The 23,867-nt window shown below is 62.1% G+C and overlaps 5 protein-coding genes across 11 annotated transcripts in view; 4 read left to right on the forward strand and 1 right to left on the reverse strand.

Annotated features, from left to right (window-relative positions):
• LOC136305615 (E3 ubiquitin-protein ligase HUWE1-like) overlaps positions 1-7,396 on the forward strand; it is a gene marked incomplete at its 5' end in the record, with an annotated part of 54,320 nt that extends 46,924 nt beyond the window's left edge. The window contains 9 exon segments of the mRNA XM_066208906.1: positions 258-375; positions 2,310-2,450; positions 3,387-3,408; positions 3,410-3,675; positions 4,398-4,503; positions 5,242-5,359; positions 5,432-5,613; positions 6,541-6,731; positions 7,236-7,396. Of these exon segments, the coding sequence (XP_066065003.1) occupies positions 258-375; positions 2,310-2,450; positions 3,387-3,408; positions 3,410-3,675; positions 4,398-4,503; positions 5,242-5,359; positions 5,432-5,613; positions 6,541-6,731; positions 7,236-7,338 (1,247 nt within the window).
• Positions 7,397-8,164: 768 nt separating this feature from the next.
• On the forward strand, positions 8,165-13,122 carry LOC136305618 (guanine nucleotide-binding protein-like 3-like protein). The gene is given in 17 exon segments (XM_066208916.1): positions 8,165-8,223; positions 8,310-8,347; positions 8,537-8,635; positions 8,829-8,909; positions 9,092-9,169; positions 9,257-9,383; positions 9,485-9,588; positions 9,680-9,824; positions 9,995-10,082; positions 10,522-10,591; positions 10,594-10,701; positions 11,386-11,472; positions 11,474-11,529; positions 12,385-12,515; positions 12,590-12,672; positions 12,756-12,927; positions 13,029-13,122. Coding segments are annotated over 17 exon segments (1,533 nt in total). The 5' UTR covers positions 8,165-8,210; the 3' UTR covers positions 13,082-13,122.
• An 876-nt stretch (positions 13,123-13,998) lies between these two features.
• LOC136305617 (non-structural maintenance of chromosomes element 3 homolog) lies at positions 13,999-16,361 on the forward strand. Of its 5 annotated transcripts, none has more exons than XM_066208912.1 (10): positions 13,999-14,045; positions 14,182-14,237; positions 14,372-14,443; positions 14,545-14,608; positions 14,718-14,797; positions 14,877-14,971; positions 15,083-15,272; positions 15,355-15,417; positions 15,997-16,111; positions 16,206-16,361. In XM_066208912.1, exons 2-10 carry the CDS (start codon positions 14,196-14,198, stop codon positions 16,358-16,360), a joined length of 876 nt encoding a protein of 291 aa, XP_066065009.1. In that variant the 5' UTR covers positions 13,999-14,045; positions 14,182-14,195; the 3' UTR covers position 16,361. The 5 variants fall into 5 exon arrangements, with proteins under 5 accessions (XP_066065009.1, XP_066065011.1, XP_066065012.1 ...); XM_066208914.1 differs by lacking the exon at positions 14,545-14,608 and adding an exon at positions 14,510-14,544 and having other exon boundaries at positions 14,013-14,045; positions 14,372-14,431; XM_066208915.1 differs by lacking the exon at positions 13,999-14,045 and having other exon boundaries at positions 14,052-14,237; positions 15,083-15,162; positions 15,230-15,272; positions 16,206-16,325.
• LOC136305616 (6-phosphofructo-2-kinase/fructose-2,6-bisphosphatase) lies at positions 16,350-20,651 on the reverse strand. 3 transcript variants are annotated; one of them, XM_066208908.1, is made up of 14 exons: positions 20,549-20,651; positions 19,942-20,067; positions 19,753-19,849; positions 19,574-19,640; positions 19,370-19,444; positions 18,606-18,662; positions 18,358-18,479; positions 18,065-18,272; positions 17,581-17,727; positions 17,392-17,496; positions 17,180-17,309; positions 17,029-17,091; positions 16,610-16,674; positions 16,350-16,494 (listed from the first exon to the last, which is right to left on the reverse strand). In XM_066208908.1, exons 1-14 carry the CDS (start codon positions 20,574-20,576, stop codon positions 16,357-16,359), a joined length of 1,428 nt encoding a protein of 475 aa, XP_066065005.1. In that variant the 5' UTR covers positions 20,577-20,651; the 3' UTR covers positions 16,350-16,356. The 3 variants fall into 3 exon arrangements, with proteins under 3 accessions (XP_066065005.1, XP_066065006.1, XP_066065004.1); XM_066208909.1 differs by having other exon boundaries at positions 16,375-16,462; XM_066208907.1 differs by having other exon boundaries at positions 16,375-16,462; positions 19,370-19,640.
• Positions 20,652-21,367: 716 nt separating this feature from the next.
• On the forward strand, positions 21,368-23,797 carry LOC136305614 (3-hydroxyacyl-CoA dehydrogenase type-2-like). Its single transcript, XM_066208905.1, has 6 exons — positions 21,368-21,432; positions 21,523-21,687; positions 22,434-22,598; positions 22,813-22,941; positions 23,015-23,123; positions 23,202-23,797. The coding sequence occupies exons 1-6, from the start codon at positions 21,409-21,411 to the stop codon at positions 23,390-23,392; spliced, it is 783 nt and encodes a 260-aa protein (XP_066065002.1). The 5' UTR covers positions 21,368-21,408; the 3' UTR covers positions 23,393-23,797.
• Positions 23,798-23,867: the final 70 nt, after the last annotated feature.

A 23,867-nucleotide genomic window follows, 5' to 3' on the forward strand; every position in this document is an offset into this window, starting at 1 on the left:
GGGTTTGGGAGGGCAGGAAAAAATTATTTATTTAACCAAGTGTTCATAAGGTTAAAGGACGGGGGAAAAACTATTTATTTAACAAAGATTACAGACGGGCTAACGCGGAACAACCAAATCTCCTTCTGGGGTGACGAGGGATGACGCTCGAGGGCGCAAAACAGAGAGAGAGACCCCAAATATTTCAGGAGGAGAAGAGCACAGAAAAAAAAAAGGTTTTATTGTCTAAAAATCTCTTTTTTTCCTCCCTTTTGCAGAGACGCACAGGACGGTGCTGAACCAGATCCTGCGGCAGTCCACCACGCACCTGGCCGACGGCCCCTTCGCCGTGCTGGTGGATTACATCCGCGTGCTCGACTTCGACGTCAAGCGCAAGTCAGTGCGCCTGGGGCGGCCGGAGGGGATTGGGGGGTCCCGGGAGGGGATTGGGGAGTCCCAGGAGGGGATTGGGGGGTCCCAGGAGGGGTTTGGGGGGTCCCAGGAGGGGTTTGGGGGGGTCCCAGGAGGGGTTTGGGGGGTCCTTAGGGGTTTTGTGGGGGTTCTCAGGGGGATTGGGGGGGTCCCAGGAGGGGATTGGGGGTCCCAGGAGGGGATTGGGGGGTCCCAGGAGGGGATTGGGGGGGTCCCAGGAGGGGATTGGGGGTCCCAGGAGGGGATTGGGGGGTCCATGGGGGGATTGGGGGTCCAGGAGGGGATTGAGGGTCCCAGGAGGGGATTGGGGGGGTCCCAGGAGGGGATTGGGGGGTCCTTGGGGGGTTTTGGGGGGGTCCCAAGAGGGGATTGGGGGGTCCTTGGGGAGATTGGGGGGTCCCGGGAGGGGATTGGGGGGTCCGGGAGGGGTTTGGGGGGTCCCAAGAGGGGATTGGGGGGTCCCGGGAGGGGTTTGGGGGTCCTGGGAGGGGATTGGGGGGTCCCAGGAGGGGTTTGGGGGGTCCTAGGAGGGGATTGGGGGTGTTTGGGGGGTCCTTAGGGGATTTGGGGGTGTCCTCGGGGGGATTTGAGGGGGGTCCTCGGAGCGGTTTGGGGCGTCCCAGGGGTTTTGGGGGTCCTCAGGGGATTTGGGGGGTTCCCAAAAGGGGGTTTGGGGGATCCCAACAGGGATTTGGGGGTTCCCAGGGGTTTTGGTGGTCCCAGGAAGGGGATGTGGGGGGTCCCAGCAGGGAGATTTGGGGGTTCCAGGGGATTTGGGGGGTCCCCAGGGAGTTTGGGGACCTCAGGAAGGGGATTTGGGGGTCCCAGCACAGCAATTTTGGGTTTCCCGGGAAGGGGATTTGGCGGAGTCCCACAAGGGAGATTTGGGGGGGTCCCAACAGGGGGATTTAGGGGTCCCAGGAGGGAAATTTTGGGGTTCCCAGGGAATTTGGGGGTCCCCAGGGGGTTTGGGGGGGTCCCAGGAGGGGATTTGGGGGGTCCCAGCAGATTTGGGGGTCTCATTAAGGGGATTTTGGGGCTCCCAGGAGGGGGATTCCAGCAGGGAGATTCCAGGGGATTGAGTCGGTCCACAAAAGGGGGTTTGGGGGGTCCCTAAAGGGGAATTTTGGGGGTCCCAGGAAGGGGATTTGGGGGATTTTGAACAACAACCAGGGATCAGAGGACAAGGTTTCCACCTCTCCGACCCCACCGGTCCGACCAGAACTCCACCAATTCATCCCCTCCTCCAGAAAGGACCAAAAACTAAAAACCCCAATTTCCCAAAACAATCCCTTTGGTTTCCCTGAAAAACCCGCGGGAAAAACTCCCGAAACTCCGCCACAAAAAAAGAAAAAAGAAAAAACACCAAAAAAAAAAGAACCAGAAAAGACGAGCGCCACGTGACGCTGGGAGTTTTAATTTTTTACTCTTCTCTTTTCTTTTCTTTTTTCTTTTCTTTTCTTTTCTTTTCTTTTCTTTTCTTTTCTTTTCTTTTCTTTTCTTTTCTTTTCTTTTCTTTTCTTTTTTCTTCTCTTTTCTTTTTTCTCTTCTCTTCTCTTTTCTCTTTTCTCTTTTCTCTTTTCTCTTTTCTCTTTTCTTTTTTCTTTTTTCTTTTCTTTTCTCTTTTTTCTTTTTTCTGTTTTCTTTTCTCTTTTCTCTTTTCTCTTTTCTTTTCTCTTTCCTTTTCCCTTTCCTTTCCTTTCCTTTCCTTTCCTTTCCTTTCCTTTCCTTTCCTTTCCTTTCCTTTCCTTTCCTTTCCTTTCCTTTCCTTTCCTTTCCTTTCCTTTCCTTTTCTTTTCCTTTTCCTTTTCCTTTTCCTTTTCCTTTTCCTTTTCCTTTTCCTTTTCCTTTTCCTTTTCCTTTTCCTTTTCCTTTTCCATTCCTTCCCTCCCGGGCAGGTATTTCAGGCAGGAGCTGGAGCGGCTGGACGAGGGGCTGCGCAAGGAGGACATGGCCGTGCACGTGCGCCGGGACCACGTCTTCGAGGACTCGTACCGCGAGCTGCACCGCAAGTCGCCCGAGGAGATGAAGAATCGATTGTGAGCGCCCCGAAAATAACTCCGGGGGGGGCTTGGGAGTGGGCCTTGGGCAGCCCCAAATGTCCCTGGGACACTCAAAATATCCCCTGGGCGACCCAGAATATCACTTGGACACCCCAAAATATCCCTGGATACTCCAAAATATCCCCTGGGCACCCCAGAATGTCACTTGGACACCCTCAAATATCTCTTAGGGATTCCAAAGACACCCTGGGACACCCAAAACCCCACTCCATCCACCCCAAACCCCCCAAGTCACCCCAAAAACACCTCCAGACCCTCCTCAAACCGCCCAAACCCCCCCTCCATCCACCCCAAAACCCCCTCAAACCCCACTCCATCCACCCCAAACCCCCCCAAAAACACCTCCATCCACCCCAAAACCCCTCCAAACCCCACTCCATCCACCCCAAACCCCCCAAGTCACCCCAAAAACACCTCCAGACCCTCCTCAAACCCCCCTCCATCCACCCCAAAACCCCCTCAAACCCCACTCCATCCTCCCCAAACCCCCCCAAAAACACCTCCATCCACCCCAAAACCCCCCAAACCCCGCTCCATCCTCCCCAAACCCCTCAAATCCCCCCCAAATTCCCCCAAAAAACACCTCCATCCACCCCAAACCCCGCTCCATCCTCCCCAAACCCCTCAAATCCCCCCCAAATTCCCCCCAAAAACACCTCCATCCACCCCAAACCCCGCTCCATCCTCCCCAAACCCCTCGAATCCCCCCCAAATTCCCCCCCAAAAACACCTCCATCCACCCCAAACCCCGCTCCATCCTCCCCAAACCCCTCAAATCCCCCCCAAATTCCCCCCCAAAAAACACCTCCATCCACCCCAAACCCCGCTCCATCCCCCCCAAACCCCCCAATCCCCCTCTCCCACCCTCCCTGACCCCTTTTTCCCCCCCCCCCCCCCCTTTTTTCTCCCCAGGTACATCGTGTTCGAGGGCGAGGGAGGGCCAGGACGCCGGGGGGCTGCTGCGGGAGTGGTACATGATCATCTCCCGCGAGATGTTCAACCCCATGTACGCCCTGTTCCGCACCTCGCCCGGCGACCGCGTCACCTACACCATCAACCCCTCGTCCCACTGCAACCCCAACCACCTGAGCTACTTCAAGTTCGTGGGCAGGATCGTGGCCAAGGCCGTCTACGACAACCGGCTGCTGGAGTGTTACTTCACCCGCTCCTTCTACAAACACATCCTGGGCAAGTCCGTGAGGTGAGAGGGGAGAGCTGCGCTGGTTTATGGGGTGCTGGAGTCGTTTATGGGGTGTGGGATGGCATTTGGGGGGTGCTGGAGCTGTTTGTGGGGTGCTGGAGTCGTTTATGGGGTGTGGGATGGCATTTGTGGGGTGCTGGAGTCGTTTCTGGGGTGCTGGAGTCGTTTATGGGGTGCTGGAGTCATTTATGGGGGGCTGGAGTGTTTCTTCACCCGCTCCTTCTACAAACACATCCTGGGCAAGTCCGTGAGGTGAGAGGGGAGAGCTGGGCTGGTCTGGGGCTGCTGGAGTCGTTTGTGGGGTGCTGGAGTAGTTTATGGGCTGCTGGAGTCGTTTGTGGGGTGCTGGAGTAGTTTATGGGCTGCTGGAGTCGTTTGTGGGGTGCTGGAGTCGTTTATGGGGTGCTGGAGTCGTTTATGGGCTGCTGGAGTCGTTTATGGGCTGCTGGAGTCGTTTATGGGGTGCTGGAGTCGTTTATGGGGTGCTGGAGTCGTTTATGGGGTGCTGGAGCTGTTTCTGGGGTGTGGGATCTGTTTATGGGGTGCAGAAGCCCCTCAGAGGAGTGTGGGGCTGCATTTGTGGGATGCTGGAGCCGTCTGTGGGGTGCTGGACACCCTTAGATGGGTGCGGCACCTCCTGCAGGGTCTGACCCCGTTTTTGGGGCTCCCCGTGGTTTCTGACCCCGTTTTTGGGGCGCTGCCCCCCGTTTCTGGCCCCCCAGGTACACGGACATGGAGAGCGAGGACTATCACTTCTACCAGGGCCTCGTGTACCTGCTGGAGAACGACGTCTCCACGCTGGGCTACGACCTCACCTTCAGCACCGAGGTGGGGCCCCCCCAAAACCAGCCCGGGGACCCCCAAAACCAGCACAGGGACCCCCCAAAACCAGCCCAGGGACCCCCCTGGGGCACAGGGACCCCCCCAAAACCAGCACAGGGACCCCCCTGGGGCACAGGGACCCCCCCAAAACCAGCCCACAGACTCCCCTGGGGCACAGGGACCCCCCAAAACCAGCACAGGGACCCCCCTGGGGCACAGGGACCCCCCAAAACCAGCACAGGGACCCCCCCTGGGGCACAGGGACCCCCCAAAACCAGCCCACGGACCCCCCCTGGGGCACAGGGACCCCCCAAAACCAGCCCACGGACCCCCCTGGGGCACAGGGACCCCCCCAAAACCAGCACAGGGACCCCCCCAAAACCAGCCCACGGACCCCCCTGGGGCACAGGGACCCCCCAAAACCAGCCCACGGACCCCCCTCGGGCACAGGGACCCCCCAAAACCAGCCCAGGGACCCCCCTGGGGCACAGGGACCACCCAGAACCAGCCTTGGGGGTCTCCAGCTCCCCACGGCTGCCCCTGGAGGGTCCCATGTGTCCCCCCGGGTGCAGGAATTCGGGGTGTCTGAGGTTCTCCAGGTGCAGGAATTTGGGGTGTTTGAGGCTCGGGGATGTCCCCACACCCTGCTAAGCCCCCCAGGTGCAGGAATTTGGGGTATTTAAAGCTCAGGAATGTCCCCCCCGTGGCCCCACACCCCGGTGACCCCCCCCGTGCCCCCCCCAGGTGCAGGAATTCGGCGTGTGCGAGGTGCGGGACCTGAAGCCCAACGGGGCCAACGTGCTGGTGACGGAGGAGAACAAGAAGGAGTACGTGCACCTGGTGTGCCAGATGCGCATGACCGGTGAGCCCCGGGGGACAGGGGGGGCTTTGGGGGGGGCTCTGGGACCCCTCCTGAGCCCCCAAACTCCCGCAGGGGCCATCCGGAAGCAGCTGGCGGCGTTCCTGGAGGGCTTCTACGAGATCATCCCCAAGCGCCTCATCTCCATCTTCACGGAGCAGGAGCTGGAGCTGCTCATCTCGGGGCTGCCCACCATCGACATCGACGACCTCAAGGCCAACACCGAGTACCACAAGTACCAGGGCAACTCCATCCAGGTGGGCCGTGGGGCCTGGGGGTGGTCCTGAGGGGGGGGTTGGGGGGTTCTGGGGGGCTTTGGGAGATTCCAGGGGGTTTTGGGGGGGATTCCGGGGGGTGTTGGGGGGTTCCAGGGGGTGTTTGGGGGGATTCCAGGGGATTTTGGGGGGATTCCAGGGGGTGTTGGGGGGTTCCAGGGGATTTTGGGGGGATTCCGAGGGGTTTTGGGGGGATTCCAGGGGATTTGGGGGGGATTCCAGGGGGTTTTGGGAGATTCCAGGGGATTTTCAGGGGTTCCAGGAGGTTTTGGGGGATTCCAGGAGATTTTGGGGCGATTCCAGGAGGTTTTGGGGGGATTCCGGGGGGTTTTGGGGGGATTCCAAGGGGATCTGGGGGGGATTCCAGGGGATTTTGGGGGATTCCAGGGGGTTTTGGGGGGATTCCAGGGGATTTTGGGAGATTCCAGGGGGTTTCGGGGGGATTCTGGGGGGTTTTGGGAGATTCCAGGGGATTTTCAGGGGTTCCAGGAGGTTTTGGGGGATTCCAGGAGATTTTGGGGCGATTCCAGGAGGTTTTGGGGGGATTCCGGGGGGTTTTGGGGGGATTCCAAGGGATTTTGAGGGGATTCCAGGGGGTCCTGGGGGATTCCAGGGTGGGGCTTGGGGGGATTCCAGGGGGATTTTGGGTACCAGGGCAATTCCATCCAGGTGGGGATGGATCCTGGAAGGGGTTTTGGGGGGGGATTCCAGGGGGTTCTGGGGGAATTCCAGGGACTTTTGGGGAGATTCCAGGGGGGTTCTGGGTACCAGAGTAATTCCATCCGTGTGGGGCTGGATTCTGTGGGGATTCCGGGTGGATTCTTTGGGGCTCCAGAGGGTTCCAGGAGGGATTCCAGAGGGATGCCGGTGGCTGATTGTCCCCGTCCCTGTCCCTGTCCCCCACCCCAGATCCAGTGGTTCTGGCGCGCCCTGCGCTCCTTCGACCAGGCCGACCGCGCCAAGTTCCTGCAGTTTGTGACGGGCACGTCCAAGGTGCCCCTGCAGGGATTCGCCGCCCTCGAGGGCATGAACGGCATCCAGAAATTCCAGATCCACCGCGACGACCGCTCCACCGACCGGCTGCCCTCGGCACACACCTGGTCAGGGGACACCGGGGGACATGGGGGGGACATGAGGGGACAGGGGGACACGGGAGGGACATGGAAGGGACATGGGGACAGAGGGACATGGGGACGCGGAGCTCTGCCCTCAGCACACACTCGGTGAGGGACACGGGGGGACAGGGGGACATGGGGACACAGGAGGGACACAGACAGGGTGACAGGGACATGGGGTGACACTGAGCACCGGCCCCTGGCACACACCCGGCGAGGGGACACGGGGACAGGGAGGGACACAAAGACACGGAGGAGACATCAGGGGACACCAGGAGGTCACGGAGGTGGGAACAGGGGACACACGGGTGAGGTGACACTGGGAGGAGACACGGGGACAAATCACTGGGGTCAGCTGAGGACACCGGGACGGGGACACACGCCCGAGGAGCGCGGGATTTGGGGGCTGGGACAGCGGCACGCGGGCGGGGTGGCACTGGGGACAGTGACCCTCGTGGGGGAGTGACAATGACTCTGGTGTGTCCCCAGCTTCAACCAGCTGGACCTGCCGGCCTACGAGAGCTACGAGAAGCTGCGGCACATGCTGCTCTTGGCCATCCAGGAGTGCTCCGAGGGCTTCGGGCTGGCCTAGGGGGGCCCGCCCCGGCCCCCCGCAGGGGCTCTATAAATATATATATATTTTTTTGTTCCATTTGGCTTTTTTTTTTTTGTTTGTTTGTTTTGGGGTTTTTGGTTTTGGTTTGGTTTTTTTTTTTCCGGGGTTGGTTTGGGGTTGGTTTTTTTTTTTTTTTTGGTTTGTTTTGGTTTTTTGGGGGGTTTTTTTTTGGTTTTTTTTTTTCTCCGGTCCCGGTTTGTGTGGGGGTGGGGGGTTTTGCTCTGTTGGAGGGTTGGGGGATTCTCTCCTCCTCCTCCTCCTCACCCTCGCCCCCTCGCCGTGTTGGGGGTTTGGGGGGGAGGGGCGGGGATGGTGAAAAGGGGGGGAGCCCCTGAAATTATAAATACTGAGTTCAGCCCCTCCCCCCCCCACCCCCCAAAAAAAAACTGAGAGAAAAAGTTAAAAAAACAAAAAAAGGAATAAAAAAGTGCACTCTTGGTAAGGGCAGTCCCGGTCGTTCTTGGGGGGGGGGGAGGGGGGAGGCGTGGGGCTGGCCGCCATAATGGGTGTGGCGGGGTGGGGCTGGCCGCCATCTTGGGTGTGGCGGGGTGGCCTCTTTGCGCCGAGCCGCCATCTTGAGTGTGGCACTAAAGGTAGGTCGTGCTTTTGTCCGCCATCTTGAGCGTGGCCGTGCCGCTCTCGCCGCCATGCGGGGGGTGTGGGGGACGCCATCTTGGGTGGGGCACGGTGGATGTCGCCGTAAGGGGGCCGCCATCTTGGGCGTGCTGTTGGCGCGGGCTGCGCCATCTTGGGTGTGGCTATGGAAGGACACGTGATGTGCCTTTGCTGCACCGGAAGCGACGTCACTAGTCGGCGCCAGAGATCCCAGCAGCGTGGGAGCCACAGCCATGACCCGCTCCCGTGAGTTCGGGGAGGCACCGGGAGGGTTCGTGGGGGTTTTGGGGACCCCCCCGCAACCCCCGAGCTCACCCCGCCCCTTCCTGCAGGACGACAGGTGGAGGCGTCCCGGAAAAAGCGCGTCCAGGTGAGCCCCGGCCCGGGGCGGGGCGGGGAGGGAACGGGGGCTGGTTTGGGGGTGCGACCCTTTGGCCTCTGCGTGTCACCCCCTCCGTGTGTCACCCCCTCCGTGTGTCACCCCCTCCGTGTGTCACCCCCTCCGTGTGTCACCCCCCCCGTGTGTCACCCCCCCCGTGTGTCACCCCCGTGTCCCCAGGCCCGGCTCACCCGCCGCGGGGTGAAGAAGGACCCGGGGCTGCCGCAGCTCGGCCGCTTCGCCGCCTTCGTGGAGCAAACCAAGAGCCGGCAGAGACGGGTAAAGAACCTCGGGGGGCGTTTTTGGGGGTGCCCCAGGTCACCCCGAGGGGAGGGAGTTTTGGGGTGTTCTCCACGTGCAACCCCCGGGGGGGGATTCTGGGGTTCCCCCTCAAATACAAACTCGGGGGGAGGGGGGCAGTTTGGGGTCCCGGGGGGGTTTTGGGGGGTCTGAGCCCTCCCGTGTCCCGCAGGTGCTGAAGGCGCAGCAGCGATCTCACCTGGCCGTGCACCTGGCGGATGCTCTGCAGGGACAGCAGCACTTCCAGAGCCAGGTGGGGCTGGGAGCACCCATGGGGGGTTCCCCAAAAAAGTGTGGGGGGGGGGGTCCCCTGAGAGGGGGGGCTCCCCCTGGGAGGGAGGTGAGGCTCCCCAGAGGACAGAGAGGAATTGGGGAATCCAAAAATCAGGGGGCACCCCCTGGATGGAGAGATCCCCGTAACCCAGGTGCCCCCAGGAGAAGGAGGAAGAGGAGCCCCCCCAGCCCCCCCAGAACGAGGCGTCGCTGCGACAGTTCGGGCGGGAGCTGCGCAAGGTCAGTGCTGGGGGGGGATGGCGGTTTGGGGGGATTATATTTGGGGTGAGGGTCTTTCCCCCCTCACCTGAACCCCGATTTTGGCAGGTGCTGACGGCGTCTGACGTGGTGCTGGAGGTGCTGGACGCCCGCGACCCCCAGGGCTGCCGCAGCCCCCAGCTCGAGGGAGCCCTACGACCCCACCAGCACCTCGTGCTCGTCCTCAACAAGATCGGTGAGAGGATCTGGGGGGGAGTCCCGACGTGGATTTTTTGGGGGTCCCCCTTGTCCCCCCACAACCTTGGGGACAAACCCATTTGTGTCCCCCCACGCCAGACCTGGTGCCGAGGGACGTGGTGGCCGCGTGGCTGAAGCACCTGCGGGCCGAGTTCCCCGCCGTGGCCTTCAAGTCGTGCACGCAGCAGCAGAGCCGAAACCTGGTGGGGGTTTGGGGAGGGCCTGGGGGGAGGGTGGGGGGCTCAGCTCAAGGGGTCCCCCTGACCCCCACCCCGTGTCTCCCCCGCCCCACAGAAGCAGATCCGGGGGTCAGCAGTCACGGTTTCCGAGGAGGCGTTGGCGGGGGGGGCGTGCGTGGGCGCCGAGAGGCTCCTGCACATCCTGAGGAACTACGGGCGCAGCGGAGAGGCCAAGACCTCCATCACCGTGGGGGTCGTGGGTGAGGGCGGCTGGGGGGGAGCGTGGGGGGCTGGGAAACGGGGGGTTGGGTTGGGGTGGTGGGTGAGGGGCGCATAGGGAGAGAGTTTGGGGGGCTTGGGGGAGTTTGGGGGGCTGTGAAAGGGAGGGCTGGGGGTTTTGGGGTGCCCCCCAACCGCTCCCCCTCCCCAGGATACCCCAACGTGGGCAAGAGCAGCCTCATCAACAGCCTCAAGCGCAGCCGGGCCTGCGTGGTGGGGGCCGTGCCCGGGGTCACCAGGTGAGTGAGACCCCCAGGGCTGGGCTGGGCTCAGGGTGCTCAGGGGGAGTGGGAGGAGCCTGGGTTGGCCCCGCCCAGGTGTGTGGGTGTGGCATGGGGAGCCCCACCCAGGTGTGTGGGTGAGTGTGGCATCCAGACCCCGCCCAGGTGTGTGGGTGGGTGTGGCACCCAGACCCCGCCCAGGTGTGTGGATGGGTGTGGCACCCAGACCCCACCCAGGTGTGTGGATGGGTGTGGCACCCAGACCCCACCCAGGTGTGTGGATGGGTGTGGCACCCAGACCCCGCCCAGGTGTGTGGATGGGTGTGTGGCACCCAGACCCCGCCCAGGTGTGTGGGTGGGTGTGGCACCCAGACCCCGCCCAGGTGTGTGGATGGGTGTGGCACCCAGACCCCGCCCAGGTGTGTGGGTGGGTGTGGCATGCAGACCCCGCCCCCAGGTGCCTGCAGGCCGTGCAGCTGGACCGGCACATCCAGCTCCTGGACTGTCCTGGGGTGGTGCTGGACTCGGGGGGACCCCCCCGGCCGCCGCCCCTCTCAGGGGGGCCCTGGCCCCCCAACGCCTGCGGGACCCCCTGAGCCCCGCCTGCGCCATCCTGCGCCGCTGCCCCGCCCAGCAGGTGCGTGGGGACCCCTCGGGGGGGCTGAGACCGTGGCAACGGGGAGGGTGGGTTCCAATTTGACCCCGTTTTTCCAGCTGAATCAGCGGATTTAACAGCTCAGCTCTGGGGGGGGGTGGGGCAGTCTCACTTTGATCTTTTTCCGCCTTCTCATATTTGCATTTTTGTCGAGTTTCTCACAGACTTGTAAGTGAACAAAAGGGATTTTTGGGAACTGTACGTTCCTCCCTGGAGGAAGAATAATCGATAAAATATCAACAAAAGTGATTTTTGGGAACTGTACGTTCCTTTCTGGAGGAGGAATAATTGATAAAATATCAACAAAATTGGTTTTTGGAGACTGTACATTCCTCTCTGGAGCAGGGGACAATTGTTGAAGTATCACTTTTATTCACTCAGAAGTCTCTGAGAAACTCTCCTGCCAAACTGCAAATATCAAAAGGCAAAAAAAGATCAGGGCAACGGAGGGGGGACACAGTGACCCCCCGAAATTGGGATTAAGGGGGGGCTCAGCATTAGGGGTGCCCAGAGCAGTGGGGAGGGGAGGTTATTTCAGGGGGACTCTCCCACACTTTGGGCATTTTCACCCCATTTCGGCCACTAAGGGGAACAAGGTGACAATCCCCCGTGTGTCCTTTCCCCCACACCCCAAAAAAAAAAAACCCCCACGGTGTCCCCCCACAGCTGAGAGAGCTCTATGGGGTGCCCCCCTGCGCTGACCCCCTGCAGTTCCTGGCCCACCTGGCCCGGCGGCAGGGCCGGCTCCGCCCGGGGGGGGCTGCCGGACCCCCACGCCGCCGCCGTGGCCCTGCTGCGCGACTGGACCAGGTCTGGGAGGGAGGGGGACCGTTTGGGGGGGGTCTCCACATTCTGATCCCTTTCTTGGGGGGCTGGGGAGGGTCCCTATACACCCTGACCTCATTTTTGGGGGCTGAGAAGGGGTCTCCACACTCTGACCCCCATTCCTGGGGGGCTGGGGAGGGTCCTCATACACCCTGACCTCATTTTTGGGGGCTGAGAAGGGGTCTCCACACTCTGACCCCCATTCCTGGGGGGCTGGGGAGGGTCCTCATACACCCTGACCTCATTTTTGGGGGCTGAGAAGGGGTCTCCACACTCTGACCCCCATTCCTGGGGGGCTGGGGAGGGTCCTCATACACCCTGACCTCATTTTTGGGGGCTGAGAAGGGGTCTCCACACTCTGACCCCCATTCCTGGGGGGCTGGGGAGGGTCCTCATACACCCTGACCTCATTTTTGGGGGCTGAGAAGGGGTCTCCACACTCTGACCCCCATTCCTGGGGGGCTGGGGAGGGTCCCTATACACCCTGACCCCATTTTTGGGGGGCTGGGGAGGGGGTTCCGCACCCTCAGCCCCTTTCCTGTTGGGCTGGGGAGGGTCCCCCTACATTCTGACCCCATTCTGTGGGGTTGGGGAGGGTTCCCATATACCCTGACCCCATTTTGAGGGACTAAGAAGGGTTTTTTTTTCATTCTCACCCCCTTTTTGGGGGGCTGGGGAGGGGTTTCTGCACCCTGACCCCCATTTTGGGGGCTGGAAAGGGGTTTCCACACCCTGACCCCCATTTTTGGGGACAGAGGAGGGGTCTTTCTACACCCTGAGCTCTGTTTTTGGGGGACAGGAGGGCTCTCCCCACACCCTGACCCCTCTTTTTCCCCACAGTGGGAAGATCTCGTACTACACCCACCCCCCCAAATCGCGGGGGGTGCAGCTCGAGGCCCAAATCCTGCCGGCCCTGGGGCCAGCACTGGACCTGGAGGCTCTGGAACGGGGCGATGCCGAGGCCCTGGCAGGTGAGCTGCACCTGTCCCCCACTCCCTTCACCCCTCAGGGACCCCCCAAAACTCACCTGGCCCCCCCCCCACAGCTGTGCCAGTGACGGTGACGAGGCTCAGTCCTGAGGAGGAAGGGGAAGGAGAAGCCATGGAGGAAGACAGCAGCGACCTGGAGGTAGGAATGGATTTCCTGAGGTGGGGAGGGTGGGTTTTTTTTTGAGTGGGGGGCAGTGGGTTAATATTTGACCCCCTCCCCAGCTCGGCAGGATGACAGTGGAGCTCAAGCCCCGGGTGAAGTCGGGGGGCACCGAGGGGGAGCCGGTGCCCAGAGCCCCCAGTCTGGAGGAGGTGGCTGCACTCCCTCCTCTATTCCAAGGCCAGGGGCTGCAGGCAGCTGGGAAAAGGAGAAAAAAGTTACAAAAAAGAGCAGGTGAGTGAAAAAGTGAAGACACCCCCCCCCTTTTCCTGACCCCCCCTCCCAAACTTCCCTGATCACCTCCCTTCAAATTCCTGATCGCTCTTATCCCGCAGAGAAAATCGCCACGAAGCTGTCGGAGACGTTGGAGGCGGCCATGCAGTTCTGAGGGATCAAAAAAATTAAATTAAAATATTATGTTTAAATGAGAAACGGTTAAAAAAAAACCTCTTTTTTTAGAAATGAGCCAGGGGAACAGGAGTGTTGTAGGTGTGGGTTGGGGGATCTTTCAAGTAGGAGGTGGAAATGTGGGGGCTTTGGGGAGGGGGGTCCCCCCATGTCCCCGTGGGGGTTTTGAGGGGGTCTCACCCCACTTTACAGCTGGGGGGGTGAGTGGGGATGTAGAACCCAGTGCCAGTGCCCCACTTTGACACTAAATGAGCGTCCCCAACCCTCCAGAGCACCCCAAAAGCCACCTTGGACACCCCACACGCTCCCTGAAGGTCTCACAGCTCCCCAAAACCCCCTTGTACACCCCCAAAAGGCACAGGCTGCCTCTCTAAGCCATCACCCTTACCCCTCATGGCACAGGCAGGGGATGAAGGTTCCGCCGGGATTTTGGGGTGCCCCAAATATCTCAGTGCCGGGCTGGGGATGAGCACGGGCACCAAGCTCCCCTCAGCCTCTGCCGCCATTTTGCCACCTCTTCCTCCACCTGCGGGAAGGGCCGCGGCAGCACGTTACAGGTGGTGGTGACACCACCCGTTCAAATAACGGCTCTTAAGGGGAAGGGAAGGGCGAGATGGGCCATTGCGGGTGATTTTGGGGGTGTTTCGCGGTGTTTTTTCCCAGCGCCATTTTGCGCCGTGAGGCGGCGGTGGGGGGGGCGCGTGCGGCTCTTTTCCCGCCTTTTTCGCCACCTGAGGGGAGGGGCGAGGGCGGAGCGCGAGACTCGCCTGGCTGGTGCCGAAGGGGCGGGGCGAACTCGGGCTCTCGGCCAATCACGATGCGGGGATGGGATGGTAGGCGGTGCGGACGCCGAGCTGGGCCAATAGGAAGCGGAACTGGCGTGAGTAGGGCCGGTGGGTGTGGGCGGGGCCGGCGCAGTCGCGGGCGGAGCGCGGTCGGTGACGGTTCATGTCTGCGCCGGGTCGTTGGCCGGGCCTTGCAGGGGTCTCTGCGGCCCTGCTGAGGGTGGGACGCGGGGGACGGCCCTTAGGGGTGCTCTCGTCGCGGTTTTAGCCCGCCCGGTGCTTGTTTTCCTCTCAGAACTGGAGTGAGAAATGTCCCAGCGGAAGCGCAGCAAGGGATTCGGCTCTTCTCAGGTGAGAGGCTGCCCCCTCCTCTTTCTCCACTCATTTATTCTTCCCTTCCCGCCTGGCCCCTTCCATTCTCCTCTCCTCTGTTTTAGTCCCTTCCCCAGCATTAACTTCCCGCACTTCCCGTCCTTTCCGCTCAGATGACCGATGGGGAGGATGATTTCATCCCGACCCAGACGGAGCGGCGCTCCCAGGACCAGGTGAACCAGAAGGTGGATTGCGGTGATCCCCTCTCCTCCCGCTCCTGGAGTCCCGTGTCTGCATCCTTCTGTTATCAGCCCGCTCTTGGCCTTCCCTGCTAATTCCCCCACAGGTGAGTGAGCTGGTTCAGTTCCTGCTTGTGAAGGACCAGAAGAAGATCCCTATCAAGAGAGCAGGTACGTTTAGGGTGAGCCCCTTTTCCACGGCGTTTAGACCCCTAAATCCTTGCTGGCCGTGGGGAGCTCAGAGCTCCACGCTCCTTTAGCGGTTCCCTGTTTCTTGTAGACATGCTGAAGAACGTAATCCGGGAATACAGGGACGCCTACTCGGAAATCGTCAACAAGGCGGGCAAGACCCTGCAGGAGGTGTGGGGATCGCGGTAGGGGAAGAGGGGAGGCTTTTGGGGGAAAAAAGCCCCGTGGATTACCCCTCGTCCTCCCGCAGGTGTTCGGGCTGCAGCTGGTGGAGATCGACTCCAAACGCCACACCTACATCCTCATCAATAACCTGCCCCGCGCTGAGGGCAAGTACCTGTGCAGGTGAGGGGCTGCTGCTGGGGGATTCCTGGGTGGTTTGAGGCGGGGGGGAACCCCATCTGCGTGTCCTCCCCCACCTCGCCCACATGGGTGACACACCAGTGTCTGCCGCAGGGACGAGGAGAAGGAGAAGATGGGGCTCCTCTTAATCATCCTCAGCTTCATCTTCATGAAGGGCAACTCAGTCAAAGACAGTGAGTCTTCCCCCCAACCCCCCTGTACCTCACTTTGCACCTCACTGACTGACACCCCCTTTTCCAGGTGCTTTGTGGGAGTTCCTGCACCTGCTCCGTGTGTACCCCGGGTAGGATATGGGGGGGACACACGCGGAGTGTGGGGTGGGATGGGGCTGCTCAGTGCCACCCCTCACTAACCCCCGTCCTCAGGAAGCAGCACCAGGTGTTCGGGGACGTTCGGAAGCTGGTGACGGAGGAGTTTGTGCGGCAGAAGTGAGTCAGAGGGTCCTGGTGGGGTTTGGGGTGTGGGGTGGGGGGGGTTTGGGGTGCAGGGTTTGGGGTGTGGGGTTTGGGGTCCAAGGTTTGGAGTGTGGGGTTTGGGGTGCAGGTTTGAAGTGTGGGATTTGGGGTGTGGGGTGCGGGGTGTAGAGTTTGGGGTGTGGGATTTTAGGGGCAGGATTTGGGGTCCGAAGTTTGAAGTGTGGGGGTTTGGGGTGTGAGGTTTGGGGTGTGGGGTTTGGGATGTGGCATTTGGAGTGTGGGGTTTGGCGTGTGAGGTTTGGGGTGCGGAGTTTGGAGTGCAGGATTTGGGGTGTGGGATTTGGGGTGCGGGGTTTGGAGTGCAGGATTTGGGATTTGGGGTGCAGGGAGTCCCCCACCCCTCCCGGTGTGCCCAGAGCAGCCTCGGCGCCAGCCTTGGCCGGGCTGTTTATACCACACCGCAGAGCAAAGCCTGCAGCCCCCACACCCCACAGCCTGAGGGGTCCCTTGTGGGGCTGGGGGAACGCTGGACACCCCCCCTGCGCACCCCAAAACCTGCAGGGCGAGAGGTCACCACCCATCCCTCTGCAGGTACCTGGAGATCACCCCCATCCCCCTGACAGACCCCCAGGAATTCAAATACCAGTGGGGGCCACGGTCAGAAAAGGAGATCTCCAAGAAAGATGTGCTGAACGCCGTGGCCAAGGTGAGCCCGGGTTGGGGGGGGGAGCATCTTTGCATTTTTGGGGAGACTCCAGGGCTCCATTTGATGCCCCCTCACCCGTTTTTCTCCCGCTCAGATACAAGGCAAGGACCCCACATTCTGGTCAAGCCAGTACAGCGAGGCCGAGGCCACCCGCTGACCACCCCCCCCCCCCCCAAAATAAAGACACCCCGTTGTTGTGCAGCCCCCTCCCCGATCTTCATGCTCAGTGCTTGGTTGTACAAGGTTTAATTTGGGGGGTGGGAGGGTCTCCCCTTGTCCCCAGGGGACCCCTCAGAAATGCTCGGGGACGGTGTTGAGGGCGTCGGCTGCGGTGCGGTTGATGTCGACGTTCTGCGGGGTGAAGATGTGGGGTTTTGGGGAGTCTTCCCCCCCCCAAAATTTAACACACACACACCCCCCCTCAGTTTATGGGGGTGGGGGGGTTTAATGAGATCTGCACCCTCTTTTTGGGGTGGGGTTGGGGATGGGGGTCTTCACCTGGGGTCGTGCTCGGTGGGTGTTCACTGCCTCGATGTTGAGGAAGATGGACTCGACCTCACAGCCTGGTTCCAGGGGAAGAAGGGACCTGGCTGCAGCTTGGGGGGGCTCGGGGGGGGGTTGTCCCCATTTGGGGGGGGATTGTCCCCATTTTGGGGTGGGACACGGGGAACAGTCCCTTTTTGAGGGGGGTTTTGTCCCCATTTTGGGGAAGGATACAAGGGGGAACAGTCTCTATTTTTGGGGGGATGTTGTCCCTGTTTTGGGGAGGGACTCTGGAGTAACAGTCCCCTTTTCGGGGGGATATTGTTCTTGTTTTGGGGAGGGACTCTCCCCTTTTTGGGGGGATATTGTCCCCATTTTGGGGAGGGACTCTGGAGTAACAATCCCTTGTTTTGAGGGGACACCACCCCACTCACCGTAGGCCACAGGTGTCAACTTCAGCACCGTGTGCAGGGGACACTTGAGGTAAGGCAGCTCATCTGGGGGACGGATTTAAGAGCATGAGGTGGGCACAGCAGCAGGTCTGGGCTGTCCCCAACTGTCCCCTGCCTGTCCCCAAGGCCTCACCGGCGCTCTTGTCCAGGAAATAGGCCAGCAGGCAGCGCATGACAGCCTGGTGACACACCACCAGCACGTTCTCCTGCCGCTCCAGCTCCATGATGACAGGCTCCAACCGCTGCACCAGGTCCTCGTAGGACTGAGGAAGGGACGTTAGGGGATGTCCCCAAACCCCTGACACCCCCAGATATCCCCCCAGGGCATGGAATTTTGGGGGTTACCTCTCCCTTGGGGTAGCGGTAGCGATACTTGTCCTGATCGCGCAGCGCCAGCTCCTTGGGGTAACGCTCCTGGATCTCCTCGTAGGTCATCTCCTCGCACACCCCCTGTGAGGGGACGGCGGCGTTTCGGGGGGCTGTTTGGGGGGGGTCCCCCGCTCCTCCCCCATAAAGAAAGGGAGCGCGGCTCACGGCGTCGATCTCGTTGAGGGCTTTCCACTGCTCGTAGGGCACGCCCAGCGCCTCGGCGGTCTGGATGGTGCGTTTCATGTGGCTGGTCCACACCTTCAGCTCGCGGATGTTCTGGCTGCGGATGAACTGGGCCAGCGCCTGGGCGTACTGGGAGAGGGGTTTGGCCGCTTGGGTGTGGCTTTTCCTGGCCCCTCTGGGCGCAGCCCTCACTCCGTAGCAGGGGATGGGGAGTATCGGGGTGTGATTAAAGCCCTGCCCCTTTCTGGGTGTGGTTTGGGAGATTAGCTCCGTGCCAATGGTCACCTGGGGTGGTTCTGCTGGGTGTGGTTTCCTTTAGCCCCGCCCCACACCTCACCTGGTCCCGCCAGCCCCACCTGGTACCCTTGAGGGGACATCCCTGTGTCCCCACAGGTTGAGCTGGCTCTGGCCCCACCTGGGGACATCCCTGCATCCCCCCAGGTGTTTCCCCACAGGTTGACCCCACCTGCTGCCCACGGGGGGACAGCCCCGAGTCTCCCCCGATGCGCCCCCGCAGGTTGAGCTGGCTCTCGCCGTGGCGGCTCAGGTAGATGGCGCGGGGCGTGACGTGGATGTTCATCAGGTAATAGACGATGCGGCTCTGCACGTGGCCCTGCACGCGGTTCGCCAGGTACCGCACGCCCACGTCGAAGATCTTGATGTAGGACAGCCCGCTGTGTGGGGGGTGGGAAAGGAGGGGGGGTCTCCGGTCTGGGCAGGCCTGGAGGGGTGCGGGGGGGGACGTGGGGTGGGGGTCACCTGTCCAGCTCGTCGTCCAGGGGCTCGTAGGTGGCCTTGTAGCACTCGATGCGCTTGAGGAAATCGGCCACGGCCTCGTCCTGCCCGCGGCCCTTGTAGTCGGGGCTGCTCAGCTTCACTTGCTGGAGGATTGGGGGGAGCACGGCTTTTTTGGGGGGGGTACACGTAGCTTCCCCAACCCGCCCCCCCCCCCAGCCCCTGTTGTCACCACCAGGTCGCTGTTGTCACCTCCAGGCCCAGGGTCTCACCTTGATGTTCTCCTCTATGATGGCGGGGTCGTCACAGATGGACTCGACGAACAGAACCTGGGGGGGGAGAGGGGGGAAAAGGGGGGGGAACGGGTGGCTCCCCCGTGCTGTGACACCCCCAAAACAGTGCCACCACCTCCCCATGGTGTGACACCCCCAAAACTGTCACCTGCCCATGCTGTGACACTCCAAAGCAGTGCCACAGTGTCACCTCCCCATGCTGACTCTCCAGAGCAGTGCCACCACCCCCCTATGCTCTGACACCCCCAAAACTGTCACCTCCCCATGCTGTGACACCCCAAAATCAGTGCTACTGCCCCCTCCCCGTGCTGTGACACCCCCAAAACTGTCACCTCCCCAAGCTGTGACACCCCAAAACAGTGCCACCCCCCCGAAATCACTCCAAGCATCCCCCCATGTGCTGTAGCCTCCCCCCAGGTCAGTGCCACCCCTCCCCCATTTTGTGGATGTCCCCAAATCGGTGTCACCCCCTCCCCCCCCATGTTGTCACACCCCAAAATCAGTGTCACCACCCCCAAAGTGGACACCCCAAAACCATATCGAGGACACCCCCAAAACAGCATCAACCCCCCCCCTATCCTGTGTGGACACCCCCAAATCAATCCTCTCCCATCCTGTGGGCGCCCCCAAAACAATTTACCCGCCCCCAACGTGCTCGAGACCCCCCCAAGCAGCATTTCCACCCCCCCCCCCAAATTTATAAACACCCCAAAAATACCTCTTGACCCCCCCAAATATTGTACCTTGTACCCGTTTTCCTTGGCGAACTGCAGGATCACATCCCGGCGTTCCCGAGTCGTGTTGGTGGCATCAAACACCTTCAAGGGGGTGTTGGGGGAGAAATTTGAACCCACCCCCCGCACCCGAAATATTCGGGGGGAAAGTCGTTTGCTCCAAAACGACTGATTTAATTTAATTTTTAAAAGAAAAAAATTAAAAATTCTTACCGCCACCTGCCCCTCCTCAGAGCTCAGGTAGGTGCGGACGTCCTTCAGGGCGGTCAGAGCGCAGTGCCTGGGGAATTTGGGGGTGCAGCTCTCTCACCTCTGAGCTCCTAAACCTACCCCCCAAAAAATGCCCCCCCTCCTCAAAAAAAAATTAAAAAAATAAATAAACCCCCTCTAACCTGCGGATTTCCACCCCCTCGGGGTTATCGTGGCGGAAAAACTCGTAATTCTTGTACCTGGGCACGGCTTCCCTCCGGTACTCACCCACGTTGAACACTGCGGAGGGAGCCGGTGGTGGGTGAGGGGGGGGGGAGGTTTAGGGGGATCCCCAAATTTTTCGGGATTTCCCCACCCCAAAACTCACTCACCCCGCGTCGGGGTGCCGATCCAGTTGAGGTAGCGGGTGAGTTTTTTGGAGATGTAGGTCTTGCCGCGGGCGGGTAACCCCACCAGGATCACCATGCTGGGGCAGTTGGTGAACTGGGGCACGGAGGCTGAGGGGGGGGGGGGGAGGGCATTTGAGGGGGGGAGGGGGGGTAACAACTCTCTGACCTCCCCCCCCCCAATTGCCTTTGCACCCCCAAATCCCTCCTGCACCCCAGGTTGGGATAGAATAACCTGAGGGGGGGAATCTCTGCTCAGTGTACCCCGATGGGTGTGTTGGGGGGGGGGGGGGGGGGGGATTTTTCCCCCCTCAGCGGTGTGTGTGTTCCACCCCCAATTCCCAAATTCCGCCCCCCGCTTACATCCCCGTCTCACTCGGGGGGTGCAAAGGGGCACCCACTTTTATTTGTTTATTTTTGGTGTTTTTTTCCGGGTGGGATGGGGGGGGGGGGGGGGGGGTCCTTCTCAACCTCTCCGATGTCGCCGCCATGTCCCTGCCTCTGCCCCCGCCCCCGGTCAATGTCCCCGCGGTCACTCTGGGTGTCCCACCCACCCCCCCCCCCCCGAGAATTCACCTCCTGTCCCTTGTACCTGGGATTTTGGGTGATTTCTCCTCCATTTTTGGGGGGGGGGGATTGCCCGGCGGGCGCTGGCGCTGCCCCCCGGGAAGGTCGGAGGTAACGTTATACCCTCTGGCTGCTGGCCGGGCTGGGAGGGACAAGGGGACAAGGCGGGGGGGGGGGGACAGCGGGTCCCCCCCGTGGGGACCTGACCCCGTCACCTTGGGGGCTCAGCCGTGTCCCCTCGGGGGTCCTGCTCCCCTTCCCCGGGGGGGAGGGAGGTCTCAATCCTGAATTCGTGACCCCCCCCCCCCTTCCTTGGGCGATCTTCTCCTCTGGGGGGGTCCCAATCCGGACCCCTCGGGGGGAATTACGGAATGATCCCCCTGGGAATCTCAATCCCACCCTCCTGGGGGACCGGATCTTGTCCCCTCAGGGTTTTGTCCCCGTCTCCTTTCTTTGGGGTCCTGGTCCCCCTCCCCTTGTGTCTCCATCGTGTCCCTTTGGGGGTTCCAGGTTTCGCCTCTTGGGCTCCTCGGTGCCGGGGATAAGGAGGAAAAAGAGGTCGGGACCCCTCCCCCCCCCCCATGAGACCCCTCCGGACACCCCTCAATGCCTGGGACACCCCCCGGGGCCGGGGGTGTTCCCTGACCCCCCTCCCTCGAGCTGGGGAACCCCCTTGTCCCCCCGGGATTCCCCACTCGTGTCCCCCGCCCCTGCCGGTGCCACCCCCGTCCCTCCCTCGGCCCAACCCCCGGTCATTCCCCGGTGTCCCCCTGGTCCCTCCCCGGTCCCTCCCTTCGGTATCCCCCCCCCGCTCCTCCCCCGGTCCCTCCCCCGGTCCCTCCCCTCCCCGGTGCCGCCCCCCGCAGGATTGGCCGGACGGCGGCGATGGCGGCGATTCGCAGCGTGAAGGTACCGGCCCCCCCAACCCCCCCCCCGAACCCCGGGGATGTGTGCGGGGGTCCCCGCTGACCCCTCTCCCTGTCCCCCCCCCTTTCCCAGGACCTGGTGGCGCTGGTGACCGGCGGCGGCTCCGGGCTGGGCCGGGCCACGGTGGAGCGGCTGGTGCGGCACGGGGCTCGCGTGGTGCTGCTGGACCTGCCCACGTCCCACGGGGGCCAGCTGGCCCAGGAGCTGGGCGACCACTGCGCCTTCGCCCCCGCCGACGTGAGCACCGGGGGGGCCGCGGGGCTGCGCCTGCTTGGCACTGCTGGTGACATCCCACCTCAGCACGGGGCCACCTTGACCCCCCGGTGACATCCCACCTCAGCACGGGGCCACCTTAACCCCCCTGGTGACATCCCACCTCAGCACGGGGCCACCTTAACCCCGCTGGTGATATCCCACCTCAGCACGGGGCCACCTTAACCCCCCTGGTGACATCCCACCTCAGCCCGGGGCCACCTTGACCCCCCTGGTGACATCCCACCTCAGCCCGGGGCCACCTTGACCCCCCGGTGACATCCCACCTCAGCATGGGGCCACCTTCACCCCGCAGGTGACCTTTGACCCCCTCAGGTGGCATCCCACCTTGATGTGGACCACCCCCCCTTGACCCCACCAGCGTGGGCACCACCTTGGCCCCACTGTCAATCCTCCCCCCTCAAACTGGGGTCAGCGTGACCTTGACTGAGGAGCTGGGGTCACCTTGACCTTGCTGGTGACATCCCACCTTGACCTTTCCGGTGACATCCCCCCTCACCACAGCCCCCCCCTGTCCCCAGCTGACCCCAGGTGACCCCAGCTGACCCCAGCTGAGGAGGTGGGGGCTGCCTTGACCACCCTGGTGACCCCCACCCGGTGACATCCACCGTGACCCCAGTGCTGCCCATCCCACCTTAACTCCACCAGCCACGTCCCAACACGACCCCGGTGGTGACAATCCCCCCCCTTTGGTGGCCCCTCGCCCCCAGGTGACCTCTCCCAAGGAGGTGGAGGCAGCTCTGGCCGTGGCCCAGAAGCAATTTGGCCGCCTGGACCTGGCCGTGAACTGCGCCGGCATCGGCATCGCCGTCAAGACCTACAACAGCAAGAAGGACAAAGTGCACGACCTGGAGGACTTCCAGAGGGTCATCAACGTGAGTGGGGGGCTTGGGGGGGTCCTGGGCGATGGGGTGGGGCTGTCTGTGCTCAGTGGGGTGAACGAGGGGTGACCAGCTCCATGGGGTGGCTGGAGATGTGGGGACTTTGGGGTGTTCCCAGCACAGCTCAGGAGGACCTGGGGGTACCAGCAGGGTTTGGTGGCACCCACAAGACCCTTCCCAAATCCTCCTGTCACCTCCCCCTCCTCAGGTGAACCTGGTGGGCACCTTCAACGTGATCCGCCTCAGCGCGCAGCTGATGAGCCACAACAAGCCCGACGCCGACGGCCACCGCGGCCTGGTGGTCAACACCGCCAGCGTGGCCGCCTTCGAGGGGCAGGTGAGGGACCCCTGGGGACCCACCAAAGGGGGTGGTCAGGAGACCCTGAAGTGACCACACGTCCTCCTCACAGGTGGGTCAAGCGGCCTACTCGGCCTCCAAGGGCGGCATCGTGGGCATGACCCTGCCCATCGCCCGCGACCTGGCGCCGCTGGGCATCCGCGTGGTCACCATCGCCCCAGGTAGGGGCAGCACCTGGCCGGGAGGGCGAGGAGAAGGGGGAGTTCCCCGATTCACGCCGTGTTTTTGGGGTTCCTCAGGGCTGTTCTCCACGCCGCTCCTGGCCGGTTTGCCCGAGAAAGTCCGGAATTTTTTGGGTCAGCAAGTGCCTTTCCCGTCCCGCCTGGGGGACCCTGCGGAGTACGCCCACCTGGTGCAGGCGCTGGCCGAGAACCCCATGATCAACGGGGAGGTGGTGAGGCTGGACGGGGCCCTGCGCATGCAGCCCTGAGCCTGGGATGGATCCTCTGCCCCAAATTTTGGGGTGGGGGGACCGATCACGCTGCGGACGGAGAGCAGGGATGGACGCTCTGGCTGGACGCTCTCCGGGGACACTCCAGGATGGGGACAAGGAGCGGGGGACACCGTGTGAGTGGGGACGCTCTCTCCTGAGTGGACACAACCCGCGCCCCGAAGTGGGGGACACCCTGGGATTTGGGGACAAACCCCAGGAATGTGGCCGTGAGGTCACTCAGGAATTGGGGAACCCCGCGATGGGGACCTCGCTCAGGTGCGGGGGGCTCATCCCGAGCCTCCCCTCGGAGCGTGGGGACCTCCTTGAGCCCCCCCCGGCCACTCCGCCATGGCAATAAAGCGTGTTCGCCCACGCCGCCTCCGAGCGCTGCGCTGCCCCGCCTCCCTTGTCTTTCCATTGGATCATTTCGCTGTCAATCATCAGCGCTGCCAGACGTGATTGGGCGGCGAGG

This window comes from Chamaea fasciata, unplaced genomic scaffold (assembly GCF_029207755.1).
Source record: "Chamaea fasciata isolate MVZ Bird 193981 ecotype frontalis unplaced genomic scaffold, bChaFas1.0.hap1 SCAF_517, whole genome shotgun sequence".
Classification (NCBI taxonomy): Eukaryota; Metazoa; Chordata; class Aves; order Passeriformes; family Sylviidae; genus Chamaea; species Chamaea fasciata.

What these genes read in the sequence shown, in the direction of transcription:
- LOC136305617 (XM_066208912.1), top strand. Translation starts at nt 14,196, where the DNA reads ATGTCCCAGCGGAAGCGCAGCAAGGGATTCGGCTCTTCTCAG. An exon ending in AGGGATTCGGCTCTTCTCAG is followed by an intron (nt 14,238 to 14,371) that starts GTGAGAGGCTGC and finishes CTTTCCGCTCAG; the next exon opens with ATGACCGATGGGGAGGATGA. An exon ending in AGGACCAGGTGAACCAGAAG is followed by an intron (nt 14,444 to 14,544) that starts GTGGATTGCGGT and finishes ATTCCCCCACAG; the next exon opens with GTGAGTGAGCTGGTTCAGTT.
- LOC136305616 (XM_066208907.1), bottom strand. Translation starts at nt 20,576, where the DNA reads ATGGAGGAGAAATCACCCAAAATCCCAG. An exon ending in TGTCCCCCCGTGGGCAGCAG is followed by an intron (nt 17,728 to 18,064) that starts GTGGGGTCAACC and finishes CCCCTCTCCCAG; the next exon opens with TACGCCCAGGCGCTGGCCCA. An exon ending in CCCACCGAGCACGACCCCAG is followed by an intron (nt 16,463 to 16,609) that starts GTGAAGACCCCC and finishes TTCACCCCGCAG; the next exon opens with AACGTCGACATCAACCGCAC.
- LOC136305614 (XM_066208905.1), top strand. Translation starts at nt 21,409, where the DNA reads ATGGCGGCGATTCGCAGCGTGAAG. An exon ending in GCGCCTTCGCCCCCGCCGAC is followed by an intron (nt 21,688 to 22,433) that starts GTGAGCACCGGG and finishes CCTCGCCCCCAG; the next exon opens with GTGACCTCTCCCAAGGAGGT. An exon ending in CGTGGTCACCATCGCCCCAG is followed by an intron (nt 23,124 to 23,201) that starts GTAGGGGCAGCA and finishes GGGGTTCCTCAG; the next exon opens with GGCTGTTCTCCACGCCGCTC.